This window comes from Panulirus ornatus, chromosome 36 (assembly GCF_036320965.1).
Source record: "Panulirus ornatus isolate Po-2019 chromosome 36, ASM3632096v1, whole genome shotgun sequence".
NCBI lineage: Eukaryota > Metazoa > Arthropoda > Malacostraca > Decapoda > Palinuridae > Panulirus > Panulirus ornatus.
The window spans coordinates 3166632-3188950 of NC_092259.1; the positions used below are offsets into that span (position 1 = coordinate 3166632).

Below are 22319 nucleotides of genomic sequence, written 5' to 3' on the forward strand. Positions count from 1 at the left end.
TGGCATCACGTTGAACAAAAAATGGGAAACGTCTAAGAGCGAAAAAAACGTGCCACGTTTCTCCTTGGTCAGGCACCATGAACAGAGCCATTAACCCGATACCATCCATCTCTCTCTCTCTCTCTCTCTCTCTCTCTCTCTCTCTCTCTCTCTCTCTCTCTCTCTCTCTCTCTCTCTCTCTCCCCCACATATTGATATATAAATCTCTCCAGGTTCACACACACATCTGTCCAGGCCCCCTCCACGCATCTCTCCAGGCCCCCCCACACATCTGTCCAGACCCCCCCCCCCCCACACACACACATATGCGTCTGTCCACGTCCCACACACACAGCTATCTAGCCCCCCCCCCCCCACACACACACATCTGTCCAGACCCCCTACATCTATCTAGGCCCCCACACACATCTGTCCATGGTCCCTCACACATCTGTCCAAGCTTACACTTCTGTTGAGGCTGATATGGTTGGTTGAGCTGCATCACGAGGTATTGTTGAGTGTGCAACGTTCATACTTCATCCTTGAGCACCCAGTATGTTCTGAAGGCAACTGCAGGGGAGGTTGGGGCAAGGCCCGTAACATATTTCTTCCCTGATACACCATGACACAGCCTTTCAAATATATATATATATATATATATATATATATATATATATATATATATATATATATATATATATATATATATATAGATAGATAGATATATATATCAGCCTAAACCAGGTACCCATTTTATCGACCATCCCCAACGAGAGGATGAACAACTGGGTTAACTGTGGGCCGATTTCCGCGTCCAGGATTCGAACGGTGGGTTGGCCCGTGTGTTAATTCATAGCCAACAACGTTAACCACTAATTGATACGTATGAATTCTGCATGATGGTCGAAACTCTGTACAGAATGTAATTCAACACTTGTGATATACGATCCATTTCACTAGCCATTATAGGTTTAACGGCAGCTTCCATCGTTGGAGGAGAGTTAATTCAATTTTTATAACATCGTAGATGGCAGTTTAATGTGGTGTGTGAGAGCAGTTTAAGAATTTGGTTCACGTTGCCTACGCTGTTGGCATAGAACATTTCTCTTACGACTTTTTCTTGCTTTCATTAATGTTCTTTCTATGTCTCTCCTCCTTCATCAACTCCTCTTATTGTTCTTTATGTTCTCCTGTGTTATGTAGTTTCTTCAGGACTGCTTTCTGGGAAGTTGTTATAAATATAAATTACTTTATACTTTCGCCTATTTCTCTCTATTTTACTCATATTTATCTTTTTACAAGCTTTTCTTTGTCTGTCCACCTTCACTGAGATTGCAACTTGTTGATTGTGTCTGTACTTGTTATTTGTTCTATGTGAGAAAATTGTTATGTACACTGTGTCTGTGGTGAGCTGGCTGTATCGGTGATTCTCATAGGAATTCCCAAAGCATAACGCAATGTGCAATGCTGAATGCATTATTCATCTCGGGCTGGACGGGTGCATAAGAGAGGCATGTGAGACACAGTAGGGTAGCATACCTTTGCCAGCTCCTTGGCATGACTTATTCAGAGAGGCATGATATGTATATTATGAAAGCATTGTCTGGATATACTAAGTGTACTAAGACGGTATATCTGAATCGAGAGTATGATATTGTCAGGAGATATTCGCAGTCCTTATGCCTTGAGGGAGGCATACGTTGATGACTAGTGAAGGCATTTCTTTGATGAGTGGAAGGGTTTGTTTATGTCTGTGTGCAAGGTATATATTGGTCAGCGGAAGAGGCATATGTTAGGGATGAGCAGGGCATACTTTAACTAATAAGAAGACAGTGTGATCATTAGGAAGGCAAGCTTCAACCAAAGTCATGCACCCTTTTGATAACACGTCGGCCAAAATCATGCACCCTTTTGACAACACGTCTGTCATTTTCTGGCATATCAAAGAGCATACTTTGGGCAGTAGACTGGCATCATTTCCTCCTCTGTATCGAGGCTTTGAACACAAGCATAATTAGACCATCACTGAGCATAAGTTGATCGATCCTTCCTAAGCATAATATACTTAAGGCCAGATCTCAGTGGCAGATCTGTTTAAGCTTCCAGATTCTTAAATATACTTCCTACTGCGCTGACTTTTTAATGTTCACTTCTTATAATACGTAATGCACTACATGTGCCAGATTACGAAATGTTAATTATGCAAGTGGTAACTGAAAGGAATACGTAAATTATGCGATTTTTTATTTACTCTCTCTCTCTCTCTCTCTCTCTCTCTCTCTCTCTCTCTCTCTCTCTCTCTCTCTTCTCTCTTTCTCTTCTCTCTTTCTCTTTCTCTTTCTCTTTCTCTTTCTCTTTCTCTCTCTCTCTCTCTCTCTCTCTCTCTCTCTCTCTCTCTCTCTCTCTCTCTCTCTCTCTCTCTCTCTCTCTCTCTAGAACACAAACTCTTTTTCCTTGAAGCAGTAGGTTTTGACTTTTTGGAGGGATAAGGTTGGCCCTCCTTGGAGGGCTAGGTGTCTCCTTCCTTATGGGGCGAGAACTGCCAGAGTTTGGTTCCTTCGAGGGTGAAGGTCGATCTCCTTGGAGGGCTAGCTTAGGCCATTTTGGAGGATTAACGTCGGCCTGCTGTGAAGGCTAGACTCTGCGTACTTGGAGGATTTAAGATCCACCTTCATGGAGTTCTGTGTTCTACTTCTTTGGAGGTTTATTTCTGCTACCTGGAGGGTTTAGGATCTCACTCTATGGGGGACTACGTTCTACCTCACTTGGAGGGTTGAAGATTTACCTCCTTGGAGGATTAGGTTCTACTTCACTGGAGGCTTAGGTCTGCTACTTGGAGGGTTGAAGATCTAACTCCTTGGAGGATTAGGCTCTATCTCTTTGGAGGCTAAGGTCTACTACTTTAAGGGCGAGGCTCTGTCGACTCATCGAGCGAAAGCAACCTCGTGTTATCAAGCATTAATTAGAATCTCATAGATTCGTCAATATGCAAATGACATCTTCACCCTCTTCGTACAACGCTCCCTGTCTCCATCTCCCGTCCTCATCCCGTCTCCCCTCCTTACCGTCTCCCTCCAGGTCGTTTAATCATCAGTCCTCCTTCATACTTCATCCCCTTTCCATAACCTTTTCTCTCATGATTTAGACTTTCGTCTCATTCATTTTTGCTATTTTTCTTCTTTTCCTCATCCTCTTCTTCCCCCGGTTTGTCTCCCTCCCTTTCTCCCTAGACATCCTTCCTTCTTCACCCCCCCCCCCCCCCACCTTCCCCCTTCCCCACCACGACCAACACCCGAACCTTCAAATATTGAATCTGTCTTTCCTATCACGGGCAACCACTTCGACAAACGAGGTCGAAATTCTCCTTTCCTCAGGTCACGGGAATGGACCTTATCGTCTTGACTTCACAGCTTTTTTTTTTATATTTTTTTTCTATTCGTTCGCATCGAGGCAGTCGATATCTCAAGGGAAACCGGGCAGGCACCTCGTTAATTATAAGGGATAATGGGCGCGGTTGGGGGTAGCTGGCAACGCCCATCAGCGCTGGGCTGATTTCGGCTCTTATAGCAACTGGTGCTTGGGGTAAATGAGGGGGGGGGGGGACTTGAATTGCATTATCATTACATCAAATTCATGTAATAATAATGATAAAAACAACTATAATACTAATTATTGTTATTACAGTAAATATAATAACCGCGTGATCACTGCACTGCTCTTCGTAAAATCAAGCACACCCTCATACATGGGGTATTCCTTTATATCAGACTTCCAACTCAGATGAATCTCTTTTTAACTAAAAGTACCCCCAGTAACTTCTGTAATTCAACCCTTTCTCCCGACCTTATAAGTTTATAGACAACTCTCCAGGTGATAGAGCCAATCTTTTTGGTACGATACTCTCCTTTCATTCAACACTGGATGGCTCTACATCGACTCCCGCGCTCCCCATTGTCTTCCCACTGAATCTATGCCATCTTCTATATACTCCTCACTCGGGGTATTTCTCAGCTCCAAGTGGACATGGTGTATAGCCCAGATGGCATATCTCCCCGAGTCATAAGGGAGTACGACTCTGAACTACTCACAATCCTTGCCTGCCTGTATCTTGACTGTGTCAAGACCAAAACATTTTCCTCCAAGTTAGAAGTATTCCTTGGTGCAGTCCATCCCTAGAGAAAGAAGACCGTTCTAACCGTTGAAACTATGGTCCCGTTGCTCTCGCCTCTGCTGTCTCCAAAGTCTTTGAAACTCTCCACAACTCTCACTTCTCCCAGAACAAATTCGTTAAGACTCATGTAGATAATTACTATCCAAAATTATTTGTCCCGTTGACGCATATCTATATGCCCTTAGATTTATATGAGAGTTTCATCGTTGAATTTCATGCAGGGTATTAGTATTTAAGATGAACAGCGTATTGTAAAAAAATGGCTCAGATCCAGTAAGTGAACTGTCGACTGCCTGCAGTCTTCATTTGCATATAGATACTCGTTTAAGAGATGTAACCCTCAGTATATTGTCGAGACAGTAGCCAATATACAGAATATTAAACACTCTTGTCACATATTCCCCATAATCCTTCAAATATTTTGAGCACAAATTACCAAATTAAATGGACAAATAGTTGTTAAGTGTTTAATTCACTTGGTAATGAATATAGAATCAAACTTAGCGTTAAGAACACGTTGGTTCCTTTTCTGTTAATATGTATATATATACATTAAAACGATATACACTTCGGTATAACAGTTATTAAGATTCTACTATTCAGCATATAATTATACCATTTTTTTTTATTAATCATAAACATACAGAAAGTGAGTTGTTGTTCATTCTTTCACACTAACTAATCTGGGAAACCTTAGAAAATAGAATACTTCAAGAAACTAAATCGTCTCCCAAAACACTCCCTAAAATGACGCGCACAAACCTACAAGATAAATCCACCTAAAGAGAAACTCACCCAAAAACAATTTCCATTAAGAGGTATTCACTTACCTAAAATTTCCAATGCGGGACATCGACTCGTGGAAAAATATTCTTTAAAAGACTTCCACTTACCCAAAATAATTTCGTTTTGTAATTTCCGCTCACCTAACGTACGCCACAAAGGGACATCCACCTTCCAAAATACTTCATTAAGGGACATACTTAAAATTCTCCATTCAGGGACATCTACATACTTACGATAACATTTAGGGATATCTTTACGCGCAGATTTAAGGGACATCTACTTACCTGAAATACTTCATTAAAGGGACATACTTAAATTGTTCCACTAAGGGACATCCACATGTGTAAAACAGTCCATTAATGGATCTACCTAAAATACTTCGTTGAGGTATATACCTAAAATACTATACTAAGGGGCATCTACTTTGCTGTAATACTTTGTTAAGGGACATATCTAAAGTATTCCCCTAAGGGACATGTACATGCCTGAAATACTCCATTGAGGGACATAACTAAGATATTCCATAAAGGAACATACCTAAAATATTCCATTAAGGGACACATCCACTCACCCGAAGTAGTCCACCAGGGGAAGAAAGGCGGCTGTGTGGAGTAGCGGTGGATGGCTGGCCGGTGGGTGAAGGAAGCCTTTGGGGGAAGCAGCTGTGAAGGTGCGGTGGTGGTGGTAGTAGTGGTGGTAGTGGTGGTAGTTGTGGTTGTGGTGGTGGTGGTGGTGATCTCTGCCGGTAGTAAGGTGAGGAGGAGGGAGAGAAACGGTGCTGGATTAACGACAGCGGTGCTTTGGTGAATTAGCTTCATGAAGGTGTGATTCATTTCTAAGGCAAGTGCTCTGTATAAAGTGACGTGGGGGTGGAGATGACGCATGCACGATCCGTGCATGGGGTCGAGATACCGTGGGTTAGAATCCCAGTCGCGGCACTCCGTCCGCAGTTCAACCAGCTGTTCATCCTCCCCCTCGACTAAAAAGAAAATAATAGTTACCTTATTCTAAAGCAAGTACTAAGTGCACAGTGATTTGTGGTGAAAGTAGGTGCTCTATGAAGCGATCTGGGGCAAATAGTGATGTGAAAGACAGCTAATTCCAAAGCAAGTGTTAAGTGCGCATAGAAGTGTCAGAAAAGTAGGTTGTTCTCTGTTTGTTCTAAGTGGCTGTTCAAATGTTCATAGTTAATGGGAAGAATGGTTACAATACATGTAGTAAACATATTTTACGACCAGGTAATGCTGTAAGACCCAAAATGAACGAGGTCGGGTTAATATGATAGATTTAAACAAGTGAACAATGCGGTGTGACCCTGAAACACGACGGTACGACTCATGGGTACAATGGCCTGTTCTTTGGCTTGATCCCTTTATGGCTCTGGTCAAAGACCAGGTCATTATACCCAAAGGTCGTATCATAGCTTTCAAGGGTTGTACCTTCGTTCTCAAGGTTTGCACCGTCGCGCTCATTGTACCGTCGTGCTCATTGTTTGCACCGTCGTGCTCAGTGTTTGTACCGTCGTGCTCATTGTTTGCACCGTCGTGCTCATTGTTTGCACCGTCGTGCTCAGTGTTTGTACCGTCGTGCTCATTGTTTGCACCGTCGTGCTCATTGTTTGCACCGTCGTGCTCATTGTTTGCACCGTCGTGCTCAGTGTTTGTACCGTCGTGCTCATTGTTTGCACCGTCGCACTCATTGTTTGCACCGTCGTGCTCAGTGTTTGTACCGTCGTGCTCATTGTTTGCACCGTCGCACTCATTGTTTGCACCGTCGTGCTCAGTGTTTGTACCGTCGTGCTCATTTTTGCACTGTCGTGCTCATTGTTTACACCGTCGTGCTCAGTGTTTGTACCGTCGTGCTCATTGTTTGCACCATCGTCCTCAAAGGTCATACTGTCGTTCTCAGAGTTTATACTGTCGTGCTCAAAGGATTGCACGATCGTGCTCAGAGGTTATACTGTTTTGCTCAAAGATTGTAACGTCGTGCGCAGGGTTGTACTGTCTTGCCCAAGATGTTAAGTTACAAAGAAAGTAGATGAACCTGCCAAACAAATCATGAAGAATTTTAGTTATGTTAAAGGCAACAGAGATTTATACGTAAATCATATGACAACTTTCTCGATGACTTAAGCTTGTCACTTTAAGATAAGATACGAGTTGAAAGGTGATTTGATGCAGGTATTCAGAATAATCAAAGGCTATGTATCTGCTAGGGAATAGATTTGTTTAATTTCACTTGTAGTAACTGGGCAAACGTTTTATCTCGAACGAGGCAAAATACTTCTTCGTCAACAGGATTGTTTACTGATTGATTTACTAATTTACATTGGCTTCAAGACACGACTGACATTATTTGTACCTCACAAGTTACTTATAAAGTTTATAATATTTGCCTTTATGTCTCCTGTTAGCTTGCCTCCTCTCACCATACTGAGCTACGTGTTTCAGATCTCTTCCACGATCACAAAACAGCTTCGAAAGCACCCAGCGGCCTGTTGCTGTTAGAATTGCATCGCATTCCTTTTCCAAGTTTTCCGTAAAGCTTATAAGGTGTATTTAACTAAGAAAGACATTAGAAATATCTACCTGCTTAAACATAAGTTTGTAAAGGGGTTCTGTACGAAACACATGAATGATGGGTATTGTACACTACATCTTCGTAGGCATGGGAACCATATCCAACAACGCGTCGGAGACAGATTTTCCCTATACATCTTGTAGCGGCTATATCATAGAACGTGGAGAGATTTTGACTCAGATGTATCGCACATATCCCTTTCCCCGGATCCGAGCCAGTTCCATCTGGCCAACTTACCACAACACGCTATTCATTCAGATTTCTATCCGCCATAAGTCTGTAATCTTTTCCTCAGGATGCCCAAGCCTTCGGGGAGAGAGCTTTTGGTACATAAGACTTGGGGGTTTTGTCAACATGATCGTATCGGGAAATAGTCTTCGAATCACGTAGCTAGTGGGAGACACGTGGATAGCGGGAGACACGTGTAGATAGCGGGAGACACGTGTAGATAGCGGGAGACACGTGTAGATAGCGGGGGACACGTGTATAGCGGGAGACACGTGTAGATAGCGGGAGACACGTGTAGATAGCGGAGGACATGTGGCTTCCGGGAGACACGGAGATAGCTGGAGACACATGGATACCGGAAAATGTGTGGATAGCGGAAGACACATGGACAGCAGAAAACCCTTGAGCACAACGGAACGACCCTTGAGCACAACGGTATACGAGATAACAGGGTGAAGACAGGTAACAGAAGATCTGATGGTCCATGACGAGGTTATCTGAGGTCATGGCTGGGTCATGTCTTGGCATACTGCTGGAAACAAGTCCCATGGGTTTAATCAGAACCATAGTCACTTGATTGGTCAAGAAGTTAGAGTCCAGACAACTGATTAGATTGTGGTGTTGTGTAGATTGTGGTTGTATGTTGTGTTGTCCTTGTGGTAAAGGTGGAACACTGATACATACTACACACACACACACACACACACACACACACACACACACACACACACATACTTGGGAACATTGGAGACATCATTTACTATAACCACACGAGTATATAAACTTGTAAATCATTTACTCATATGTAAACAAACGTATTTGTAAATCATGTCAGAATTAAACAACCTCTTCACTGTGTTCTTGAAGAAATGCGACACCTTCACTTACTCACTAGTGAGGTCTGTAATGAGATGTGTTGCATCGGACACAGAACCAATTATTCTGGAATTAAATACGTCTCTGACTAAGTAAGCTAATCAAAATCTTAATGATTTATGGTAAAATCCACTCGAGGAGATTGAAAGACTAACAAATGAACTGAAAGTAATCACAAAACACATATGTTTATAGTCTTATTTTTCATTCTATTCTCTTCTTTCTATTTCTTTATCTTTTCTTATGAATTATCTGTTTATTTTTTCCTCGACACACACACACACACACACACACACACACACACACACACATATATATATATATATATATATATATATATATATATATATATATATATATATAGATATAGATATAGATATATTTTAGGATCCCTTTTCCAGGAGTTCCTGCAGCTCCAGAGCTGCGCTACATGTGGTTGCAGGGTAATGATGGACTCTTTCGCGTGAGAGGTTTTTCGATGTGATTGTTTTCGATGGGACAGCCTTGCCAAAGGTATGACTTTTCTCCGGAGTCCAGTTATATAGACGGTGTATATGAACATACATAATTACTTTGGTGCACTTACATATTAAGTTACACATAGGAAAGCCTCAAGTTTGGCTCTGTATGAACGCCTCGAAATACTGGCGGGAGAAGCTACACTCTCAGAAGCGTAAATTAACTTAAAACCAGGAAGATTTTCAACCCTACTGGTCAGTCCACACTATAATCGCAAACGAAGGCTATTAACTCTAAAAAGATAATTAGATACAACCAATTCTACAACAGATCCTTTAGGAAAAGTGTACATTAAGGTGCAGAAATTATCGACCCCGCGGGGTAATTACTGAAAGCGAATCTGAGAAACGAGAAATGAAGAAGACATTTAAGGCAACGAGAGGGCCCTTGAAGGTTGAATAGGGTCTGCAGGCTACACTTTCCATCCATTACCTTCAGTGTTTGGTGCTCAGTAAGTGCTTCTGGTATCCGATAGCCACTGCCAGGCAGACCGGACCAGAACCGGCCGGTTAAGGGACGCGGGAGGATTTCCAAGCAATTGAAAGTGGGAGGGGAAGGGAGGGGGGATTTCTTGAAGGTTTCCTCACGAGGAAGAGAGAGAGAGAGAGAGAGAGAGAGAGAGAGAGAGGTGGTAGGATAAGTCATTGCCCTATTTTTCGCTACCATTATGGTATTGTCATAGTAAGTATGGCAGTTCTGGATTATGGTTGCTGTTCCTACATTTATGGAAAGGCTCTGATTGCTATAGTTAACTCTGGCTTTTGCCAGGATGGTGAACAAGTTTCTTTAGTTACCTTACGTAAGGAAGGGATGGTTTGATTACCCCAGATGATGAGGTGGATGGCCATTTACCACAGCTAACCAAGTGATGGTTACTAACGAGGTGAGATGGTTAGTTACCTCATATAACGAAGTTGATGGTTAATCATCACAGGTAACGAGGTAAATACCTAATCATCATGTAAAGATGGGATGGTTAATTATTGATAAACACAGCTAACGAGGAGGTAAGCAGTGACCAATAGCTAATGAAGAGATAAAATTGCCACAGCTAACGACGGGATCATCAGTTACCACAGCTAAAGACAGGTAGATAATCACCACAGCTAATGATGGAGTAGTCACATATTACAGCTAACGAGAGAGGGTACTTATTATTGCAAGTAGCGAAGGGGGTTGTCAGTTACCACAGGCTAACGAATGGGGTAATCATTTACCACAGCTAAAGAAGGGAGTAATCAATTACCAAGGCTAAAGATGGGTTGGTTAATCAATCTCTAATTAACAGATAACAGCACTAGTGGATCTGTGATAACGTCCCGATAAAGTATAAGAGCTGTGTAGGGCATCTCTTAACTGCATCTGGACACAAGTGACGAAATGCTTTAGTTACGAATGATAGTTAGAAAATCTTCATAATTGCTGGTATGGTCGTTGTTCCACTGTGGATGGATCGATATGTGAGTTCGTATCTCACAGACTTTGCGTAGTATGAAGACTGTTGTTGTGAGTGTAAAAGTGTGTTTGTGTGTGTATGTGTGTGTGTGTGTGTGTGTGTGTGGTAAAGGAAGTAAAGTGGAATTTATTGAAGTGTTTAGTATGTGTTTGATAGAGACGTTAAGTGGTTCATTTGTTCGTAGTGTGTAGTCTCCTTGAACACGACAGCACGAACTTTTAGAACGACGGATCGATCTTTGAGCAAGACGGTGTACGACCCCTGAGAACGGCAGTATGACCCTTCAGCCCGACGGTATGATCATTGGGTATGATGACTTGACCCTTGAGGGCCAGGTCAAAGACTTTTCTATCATACCCAGAGGTCGTACCACTGTGAGCCAGAGACAAATTACCTTTAGGTATCATTTTACACGGAGGATATATTTTTGATTATATAGATTGTACAAATGAATGTGTATAAACCCATACACACACACACACACACACACACACACACACACACACACACACGTGCAAGATCCATGCTACGAAGCATTTACAGTACATACACATTCACACGTATACATCTATATACATAGGAAAGCATATATATATGTATCCATGTGTGTAACTGTATATAAGTTTAGGAATGTGTATTTCCCTATGTGTTGGCGAATGTACGTATATGTATGTATTTCTGTGTTTTTGTATATGCTGTGTATATGTATTTCTGTGTGGTCATATAACTATGTATTTATGCATAAGACGAGCATACATATCTAAGTGTTTCTTTGTATATATCTGTTTAGATAGATATATAAACATATCTATGAACAGAAAGATGATAGAAACACAGAAATTATGAAATGACCTATGAAATGGATTAAAAGATGACGTGAACGGAAAATACTGCCTAAATTGGGTAACAGACATCAGAAAATGGGATATGAAATTGGTTAAGGGACGACCCTAAGGTCTTAGACATCATCAGTCTTGAACCTAAGGGCCAAAGAATTATCATTGATGACCCTCAGGTTCAAGACATCACTATTCTTGACCTTCAAGGACAAGACAACATCCTTCATGGCCCTCAGGAGTAAGATAACATCCTCCCTGGCCCTTAGGGCCAAGACAACATCATCCCTGGCCCTCAGGGCTGCTGAGACTTCGTTTCTCTTGCTTACCGATGACGTCAAACGTCTTTTCGTCCGCCCCGAGGGGATTTCGGACGAAACAGCGGTATTGACCGAAGTCCCGCGCTCTTCGTATTTGGACGGAGAGAACCGAAGCCCATGATCCAGATTCCTGTAGGAAGATGGAAGAGGAAAAAGAACCAATCACAACTCCTGTAATAGATATCTGCAGTCCTCATTGGTAGATTCCTGTGGGAAGAGAACCAATCATAGCTCCTGTAATAGATATCTGCAGTCCTCATTGGTGGATTCCTGTAGGAAGAGAGCCAATTATAACTCCTGTAATAGATATCTGTAGCTCTCATTGGTGGATTTCTGTTGGAAGAAGAGAGAAAAGAGCCAGTCACAACTCTTGTGACACAACTGTGGTTCTCATTTGTGGATGGTCTAATGTAGGTAAATTGCCGAGTCGGGGTTTTTTTTCTAAGTTTGTTAGTTAGAAAGTTGTTTGTTAGGTGTTAGGTGTATTAGAGGGAGAGATAAGATAAGCGAGATAGTAAAGATTGGCTTTCTGTAGAGCTTATTGTTATCTATACGATAAAAATTTGGGTGTTATTGATAGTACCAACGGAGTACAGTCAGATTCAACTGTGGGCAGAAAGATCAGAGTTTAACCAGTTATTATAATGTAGCGGGGATCCAGGCACACGACTGATTTAAATATATATATCAGTAATTATAAATCGTTCTCTATTCAAACTTTCTGTTCGAGTTAAGCAAACTATATGTCAAAGGTTGCATATTTTTTGTCTTATTATTCAAACAATTTGCTCGCGTACAGCAAAGCCTGGCTGTTGTACAAAACAGAGACAAACTCTACACATAGCCTAAAAAAAAACTTATCAACTAGTATATATATATATATATATATATATATATATATATATATATATATATATATATATATATATATATATATATATATATATATATATATAACCAAAACAGTTTACATTCCTTTTGGTATTTTACGATTGTAAATACAGAAACAATTCTTTTATGTTTTTCTCTTTACACCAGTAATATGTATCACTGAATTACCACTACTAAAGTAATATACCTACGTAATAATCTTTGTCTTAGAGACGAAGGATTTTGTACATATAATTTTTTTTCAAAAGCAGCTGGGCAGTATCTTCAGGACAACAGGAAAGGGATTTTGACAATATTGTTACAAAAAGAAAAAAAACAACAACAACAGGATTTTCATACATAAATGTTAGCTATATCAACATCGTGTTGTGATTTGCTAATCACGTTGTGATGTGATTACCTTGCTTTTAGATGATTGGATGAATTTCTGTTTGATTAAATGTACGTCTCTGATTTGATCAGACTAACAGAGCCAATGTGCAGGAGTAAATAGATACATTAATACATTAAATTACGGCTGGCTTTAAATTCTAGATATATAGAAAGAAACATGAAACGCAATGGGTAGAGAGATCTATAAATCTATACAGATAGCGGGAGATAAATATATATATATATATATATATATATATATATATATATATATATATATATATATATATATATATATATATATATATATATATGGAGTAGTGCGGAGGAGGGTGGAAGTGTTGGAACTGAGATGTTGGAGGACAATATGTGGTGTGAGGTGGTTTGGTCGAGTAAGTAATGAGAGGGTGGGAGAGATGTGTGGTAATATAAAGAGTGTGGTTGAGAGAGCAGAAGAGTGTGTTTTGAAATGGTTTGGTCACACGGAGAGAATGAGTGAGGAGGGATTGACAAAGAGGATATATGTGTCAGGGGTGGAGGGAACGAGGAGAAGTGGGAGACCAAATTGGAGGTGGAAGGATGGAGTGAAAAAGATTTTGAGCGATCGGGGCCTAAACATACAGGAGGGTGAAAGGCGTGCAAGGAATAGAGTGAATTGGAACGATGTAGTATACCCGGGTCGACGTGCTGTCAAATGGATTGAACCAGGGCATGTGAAGCGTCTGGGGTAAACCATGGAAAGTTCTGGATGGGGTTGTTAGGGAGGTGAATGCAAGAGTTTTGGAAAGAGGGGCAAGTATGAAGTCTGTTGGGGATGAGAGAGCTTGGGAAGTGAGTCAGTTGTTGTTCGCTGATGATTCAGCGCTGGTGGCTGATTCATGTGAGAAACTGCAGAAGCTGGTGGCTGAGTTTGGTAAAGTGTGTGAAAGAAGAAAGTTAAGAGTAAATGTGAATAAGAGCAAGGTTATTAGGTACAGTAGGGTTGAGGGTCAAGTCAACTGGGAGGAAAGTTTGAATGGAGAAAAACTGGAGGAAGTAAAGTGTTTTAGATATCTGGGAGTGGATCTGGCAGGGGATAGGGGAGAAAGAATACTAGCCACGTATTCCCTGTGTGTCGTAGAAGGCGACTAAAAGTGGAGGGAGCGGGTGGCTGGAAATCCTCCCCTCCAGTTTTTGATTTTCCAAAAGAAGGAACAGAGAAGGGGGCCAAGTGAGGATATAATCACTAAAGCTCAGTCCTCTGTTCTTAACGCTACCTCGCTGATGCGAGAAATGGCAAATATGTATGATACATACATATATATATATATATATATATATATATATATATATATATATATATATATATATATATATATATATATATATATATAATATTTTTAGCACTAATATCAGGCTGCAGGAATAAGATTCTCCCAGAGAGAAAATTGAATCTTGCTTCTCCCATGACCAGTTGACTGGAAGCAGGAGCGATGGCCAAACGAGCGCTTGATAATGAGACAATATTCGGCAGCGAGGAGATGGTACGATTTCAGAAGACTGGAAAGAACTGAAATGAACTGGATCAACACGATTACACTACTAATGGAAGACGAGATTGGGTGTCAGGAGTCTCATTAGTTGATCCTTGGAGTTGGATTGGGGGGGGGGGAGGTGCTAATGTTAAAGGTCATTGGAATTATGTCCCGAGGAAGCTCGGGGGTGGGGGGGGTCAAAGGTTATTGAAGGAAGGATCCTAGTATGGCTAGGGGTTAAAGGTCAGTTCATGGGGAAGCTCGGGGTCAAACGTTTTGACCAACAAAAAGCTATAGAAGATCAAGAAACTGAAAGTAGCTTTACGAGCCGAACAAAGACGTCAAAACTCGCCACACTAGTGTTCGTACCCCGCGAAAGGGCGTACACGCAACACAGAACTAAAAAGAAAACAATAGATAAATCGAAAAAGGAGTTATAGCAGGCTACCAACTATTGCAAAATGGGTTATACTGGCGCTCGTATTCCGCCAGCGGGAGTAGAGCAATCAAGAAAATTGAGAGAAGGTATGGAAGTCTCAGGAGGGGAGCAGAGAGTCCAAAATTCCACATACTGGCGCTCATGTCCCGCGTGCGGGCGTACTACAATCAAGAGATCAAAAATCAAACTGGAGAGAAACTGATAAGGACGAGATATGATAAGAAATTACCTCATCGTGGGTGGTGTCGATTTTGATGACCGTGCCATGGGCCTTGACCTCCCTCGGGCCGCGGTACCAGCGCACCTCGGTCAAAGGTCGGGAGTGGAACCTGCAGGTGAGGCTTACCACGCCCTCCATAGCCACGCCCACACGACCACTGTCGCCGTAGCTCACGATTTTTGGAGGAACTGGGAGGAAGAAATTGGAGTGGTAAGAGAGAGTTTTGTTGGAGTCACAATTTATATTAGATGATTGTATAAGGTGTCATTTCCAGTTTTCGGTGAATATCTTGTCTTTCTCGCAATTTACAGTAAATGACTCTCTTGAATTTACAGTAAAAACTCACATACAACTTACAACAGTAAATGATTCCAACACTAAAAGTTTACAATTTACAGTAAAAGATTCTACCACTTATAGTTTAATGAAAATTATTCAATCACTTACAATTTACGGTGAGAATGATTCTCTTGCTGACTGAGGGAGGGAAGCCATTGCTGGCGATACACAAGTAGGCCCCGCTGGTGTTGCGCTGGACCTGGGGCAGGGCCAGAGTCCGGCCCAGGAACTCCTCCACTGCTGGAGAGGCAGAGAGAGAGAGAGAGAGAGAGGGGGGGGGGGGAAGTGGGGAGGTTAAATGAGTGATAGATTAACAGATATATAGATAGATGAATTAATTGATAGGTAGGTAGATAGGTAGAGGAATGAAAGGGTAGATGGAGGATAGTACCACATACAGAGAAGAGAACAACGAAAGGGAGAAGGAAGGGAGACGTGACAGATAGACAGACACGTAAAGAAAGACAGAGAAAAAGGAGCACGAGAACGAAGAGACAGTTAAGAAGCAGAGAGAGAGAGAGAGAGAGAGAGAAGTGAATGCACAGGGGAAATAATGCGATAATGAGGATGTGAAAAAACAAAGAGGAAGTACCATAAAATCAGTAAGAGAAAGTAAAGGAAATAAGTATGCGGAAAAGATGGTTAGAGGAAACAGGAAGGATAGACAAGGAAAAGTAATGAGGAAGAAGCCAAAATAAGGAGGATTGGAAGCAAAGTAGAAAGAAGAGGAGAAACAAAAATCATTATCATTGTGTAATTTGAAATTATCATAAAGATGAGAATTAAAAAATTCTAAACTTGTTTGTCCATTCATCTGTGTGATTAACAATGGCCTCCTGTTAGGAGAGAGAAATTGATAATGGTCTCCTGTTGGTTGGAGAGAGAAATTCACAATGGCCTCCTGTTGGGAGGGAGATTAACAATGCCTTCCTGTTGAGGAAGAATGATTAACAAAGGAGTTCTTTTGATGGGAGAAAGATATCAGCAGTGATATCTACTGTAAAGATAACTGCATATAGATAAAACACACATATTTACGTATTAGTAGAAAAAACACTGGTCAGTTCTCGCCTTCGGAGAACTTGATAGTAAAAGAGAAAATGGGGTGAACGGACGTTAATCTGCAGGGAAGGTGTGCGTGAGACTGAGAGGAATACAAGAGAAAGCGTCTGGAAGTCAAATGATTTTCGCTCTGGCGTGGATGGAGGATCCCCGTAGCTAAAGGGATCCTGGGGTTGTATAAGAACGCATTGCTGTCTTTCCCCAGCGTCTTGTGAAGGCGATGTACTTTGCAGATTATTGAATGCGAGGGAGTCTGGGATTTTGCTGTAGAAACGTCTCTTTTGTATGGAATCAGGGGATATGTGGGGATGATTTTTTGAGCTATTTAGACCACAAGGTAAATGGAGAATATATATATATATATATATATATATATATATATATATATATATATATATATATATATATATATATATATATATATATATATATATATATGTATAGTATGTTTTGGACAATCACATGTTTACCAAATGGCGTCCTAGCTTCGTGTCTTCGATGTATATCAACTAACTGTTATATTTCTCTCTTGTGTCTCCCCTGATGATGTGATTATTACACGAAAGTGCACTTGGGAACTTTTCGTGTTTCATTTTCCCCGTGGACTCATAGGAATATATATATATATATATATATATATATATATAATATATATATATATATATATATATATATATATATATATATATATATATATATATATATATATATATATATATATTTCCACTCCATACTTTTTTCTTCATTCTATGTATATTTAACACAACATTCATTTCTGTTCTTACAGGTAATTATTCCTTCCCACATCAGAGGAGGTGCGGAAACCCCTCCAGACGTCCCAAGGCGTCCTATACAAACTGTACTTCCCATCTACAAAGTTTTGTAGCGAACTAAACACTTCCTTCAGCTTTCCTCTTCTTTCCTGCGCTTCCTCCTCTAGCATGTCCTTGTGTTTCCCTCACACCACCCCGTTCGTTACTCGTTAGGTCGGTAATCCAGTAAGGGGAAGGTTAGGTTCATTAAGCACATCTGAGAGTTGGTAACAATAAGAAATGTAAGGGGGATAAGAGAGTGCTAAGCCACGGTATATACAGGGCATCGTGGTAGAGTGGGGGGAAGGTAGGCGAAATGGGGTTTGGGCGCTATAGAACCTCGTAATTGTAGATTCTCTCTTGTCTACCGGGGCTGTGGAGGTCTTGGAGGCTTTATACCCCTCCAAATTAGAGGGGAATTGAAGGTGGATGACAATTTTTTTCCCCTAGGGTGAATGAGGCAAAATAGCCTCCAAATGTAAACTTATTTGCAGTAACGTCGAAGATTCTTTGTCCCGCCTGAATACATATAACAATGCTGGAGGCTTTCTATAGGTTAACTAACTTATATTAACTGTAGTTTGAGATCCATCGACGTGTGTTAAATGACGTTAATAAACATGAGAATACGTACAGAATATATCTATCTGTACTGGGATATATCATGATTTGTATTTCAGAGTATGTTTTAGTGTGGTATAGGATATACTCGTTCGTAGAGTACATATATATACTTTGTTGATTTTTAGTGTTCCAGTCAGAAATAACTACAACTACAAGAAAGGTACATCATTACGTTGTAATGTTGTTATTATTCGACCGGAAATTATTACAACCACTAGAAATGTACGTAATGATGTACATTTCTAGTGGTTGTAAATATTATTCGACTGGAAATTATTACAACCACTAGAAATGTACATCATTACCTTGTAATGTTATTATTATTCAGTTCTGTAAACATGACATCAGCTGAATACTAATCTATTTTTCAACACAGTTATGAAGGTATTACTTATCAGTCATGTTGAAGAACTAGATGCTCAGCTGTGACAGGGTTTATGAAGAGACTGTCTGCTACCCCTAACAACTTGATTGATCTGAACACAGCCATTGTATTCGTCATTCCATTGTCTGGCTTTTGGAAAGTTTCAATGGAAGTTCATTTGATTATCGCCGTTTTTATTCTTCTATTTCAAAGCAGCTCTTGCTCTTTGATTCTCTCTCTCTCTCTCTCTCTCTCTCTCTCTCTCTCTCTCTCTCTCTCTCTCTCTCTCTCTCTCTCTCTCTCTCTCTCTTTCTCGTCGTAGGAAAATGCACACGCTCTCTCTCTTTTCATATGCTCTCATTTACCCATTTTCCAATATTGTTTTTAAATTCAAAACTCGTTGCTAAGCAGTCAGAAAAAAATGGCCTTAGCTTTTGAAGTTTCAGTGATCGAACCTCACTTGGGAGGTGTCTTCACCAGTATAGAGGAACACTGTATTTGAAGCGATCACTTTGAGTGTAGAGGAACACCAGCTTGTTTGGTCCAGTGAATGGCTGAACCTATATCAGTCAGGGAAGTGGGTCAATACGGGCCTTCTATAGGCAAAGGATCATGTTAGGTAAGGTCTGGTGGATCCTGTATGTGGAATTGTTCACTGCTGGTCAAGGCCGTGAGGAGAAATGGGTTCAGCCTCACCTCATATCACTGTGTACCATCATCTTCACCTTTTGTCTTTTCCTAGCTGGAACAGAAGCTGTGTATTTAGATCAGTTTTTTTTTCTTCTTTTTTTTGATGGAACACATTTTTATAATTTGATCGGAATGTGTTTTCCAATGATTCTTTCCTATAGAATTTCGTCGGCAGTAGATTCTCTCTGCATTACATGGTGTTTCTCTATAACTGTTTACCTGTTGACTGATATGCCGGAGGGAGGTGTGGATGGGGAGAAGCCTTTTCCTTTATGGTCCTGACTACATTTATGTCCTCCAGCAGATAACCTCGTTATAGACCATCAGTTCTTCTGTTATCTGGCTTTACCATGTGCTGTCCTCCAGCAGATAACCTCGTCATAAACCATCTGTTTCACTGTTGTCTGGCTTTCCCATGTGTTCCCGTTTAGTTTTTAAGCTTCTTTAGTGACCAAAGCAAGTTTAATCTTTGTAAGATTTATGGAACGTCCATAATACTGAGTGGGCGTGTAAGGCGTGTATATCACTTTGAAGTTCGTCGAAAACGTTAAGTTCAGTTCATGCAATATGTTTATTTACCTATTTCACTCCTAATGTGCGGAGACAGATAGTGGTCGGGAGGTAATCTCCTGATGCAAGTGCCTGTGTGTGTGTGTGTGGAATTATCTATTTGTGCACTGGGAGCCGTCAGGCCCTATGTGTTCACCTGACTGGGACATCAAACAAACTTGTCAATATTTGTAGGCTGTGCCTACAATTTATGTTTACTTGTTCAGTTTAGTCCATCTATCCACCAGTGTTGTAGTGTGTGTGTGTGTGTGTGTGTGTGTGTGTGTGTGTGTGTGTGTGTGTTGTGTGTTTGTGTGTGTTTGTGTGTGTGTGTGTGTGTGATAGAATTCCTTTCCTTGAAGTATTTCCCGACGTCTTATATTCCTCTGTTTTGATCCTGGTGATCTTGTTCAGATCTCTGGTACTTTCAGGAGGAAGAACACGTCCTCCGGGGAGAGAGAGAGAGAGAGAGAGAGAGAGAGAGAGAGAGAGAGAGAGAGAGAGAGAGAGAGAGAGAGAGAGAGAGAGATCACGGAAAAATATCCATTTTTTCTCCCTCTTGTTTTCAGGAATTTCAAAAACTATCGTAACACTTGAGGCTCGCAGTTTCCACCCTTACAAATACAGAATAGAATTTACGTATTGTAGTTTTAGAGGATAAAATACACAGTGGATACAGACTTAAAGTTATGTATCATATTATTGAAAGGATGATATACACATGATTACAGAATCAAATTTATGTATTGTACTTTTGAAAGGATAATATACATATAAATACAAAATCAAATCTATGTATTGTACTTGTGGACGTATAATCTAAACATAGATACAGAATTAAATCTATTAACTGTGATTTTAGAGAGATGATACATAAAGGAATACAGAATAATATCTATTCTGTTGAAAGATAGATACACACATGAATGCAGACCAGAATTTCATTGTACTGTTGGAAACATTGGATGAAAAATTGGAGTGCTAAATCTTCAAATAAAAGAATCTATATTAGATCGATTCTATGTTATCTATATCGTCTAACTCTATATTATTATGCTCAAGTAGTTACGTAGAACACATGATAGTTTATTAACTAATTTTTTAACTATTTCTTCTATGAATTCCTTAATATTTTAGTAACTATTAGGAGTTCTTCACATGATTGTTCATAATCTAACTTATGCTTCATGATAATCCAGTTACTAGACTCGATAATTGTGCATTACAAACAGATAATCTAAACTGACTCAAGTCGTTTGAAGATACATCATCCTGTTGGTCTCTGGTCGTCATTCAGTGAGTCTCTACATTTATTCACTGACTCGCCATTATTCAGTGAGTCTCTACATTTATTCACTGACTCGCCATTATTCAGTGAGTCTCTACATTTATTCACTGACTCACTATTATTCAGTGTCTCTACATTTATTCACTGACTCGCCATTATTCAGTGAGTCTCTACATTTATTCACTGACTCACCATTTGCTGAAGAATTGACGGTGAATCTTCTGCTGTCTTCTCTTATCCATCGTATTAAGGGGTGGGGGTCCCCCCGGGCGTCACACGTCATCATTACGTCACTTCCCTCATTCACCGTGACGTCACTGCTGCTTGTGGCGTCATCAATCTTGGGCGGAACTGTTTTGGGGGGAGAGAGAAAAAGGGATAGGGATAGAGAACAAGGGAAAGGAGAGGGGGGGGGGGGTTAGGGGAAATTGAATACGTTTGATTAAGTTGATGGTTTGGATTTAGTTGAGTTGAGGAGAGAGAGAGAGAGAGAGAGAGAGAGAGAGAGAGAGAGAGAGAGAGAGAGAGAGAATGAGAGAGAGAGATCAGAATATCGTATCTAACACCAAATATCTCCCCTTATCTCATCCTATCCACACCCATCATACTAACCACTACACACACACACACACACACACTGTGGGTGAGGACACAGGGAGGCAGGAATCAGCCACGTTCATAAACTACCAAGGGAGGAATAGATCCATGAAGCCAATACGTTAAAGATACACGTGAGGGAGGGGGTGGTGTTGTTGAATATATGGCCTCCCCGTCCCGCTGGTCCACTTTACCTGATGAGACCCTGAGAGACAAAGTGCAGGTGGACTCCAGACACTTACTCACGCCCTCAACCACAACCTTAAATTTCCCCCTCCTCCTCGCACCACCGCCCCCACCACCACATACAAGGCCAAAGGTTAATCACCAGATGAGGAAATCGTGGGTCGTTTGACGATTTCGATTTATTGGTTTTGATTTTCAACGTGGGAAGAAAAATATCTGGTCTTTGAACCATTTGTATTGTAGTTATGACAGATGGTTTCAGGGATCATAGGAATGTAAACGCAACTGACTGTTATATTTCTTTCTTATATCTCCCCAGATGATGTGATTATTACACGAAAGTGCACTTGGGAACTTGTCGTGTTTCATTTTCCCTGTGGACTTATAGGAATATCTTGATCACGCGTAAAATTGTGATCCTTTTTTTTTTTTTCCAAAAGAAGGAACAGAGAAGGGGGCCAGGTGAGGACATTCCCTCAAAGGCCCAGTCCTCTGTTCTTAGCGCTACCTCGCTGACGCGGGAAATGGCAAATAGTTTGAAAGAAGAAAGAATATATATTTATATATATATATATATATATATATATATATATATATATATATATATATATATATATATAT

At 40.6% G+C, this 22319-nt stretch overlaps 1 protein-coding gene across 2 annotated transcripts in view; it reads right to left on the bottom strand.

Moving 5' to 3' along the window:
• Positions 1-22319, bottom strand: part of LOC139760259 (opioid-binding protein/cell adhesion molecule-like) — a 249044-nt gene that overhangs the window by 6909 nt on the left and 219816 nt on the right. Inside the window, exons 5-9 of one of the 2 annotated variants that reach the window (XM_071683195.1) lie at positions 21108-21266; positions 15635-15763; positions 15197-15375; positions 11761-11881; positions 5508-5675 (exon numbers count right to left, since the gene is read on the bottom strand). In XM_071683195.1, the coding sequence (XP_071539296.1) occupies positions 5508-5675; positions 11761-11881; positions 15197-15375; positions 15635-15763; positions 21108-21266 (756 nt within the window). Of the gene's footprint in view, positions 1-5507; positions 5676-11760; positions 11882-15196; positions 15376-15634; positions 15767-21107; positions 21267-22319 lie in introns of both variants that reach the window. The other variant, XM_071683194.1, reaches the window with a different exon arrangement.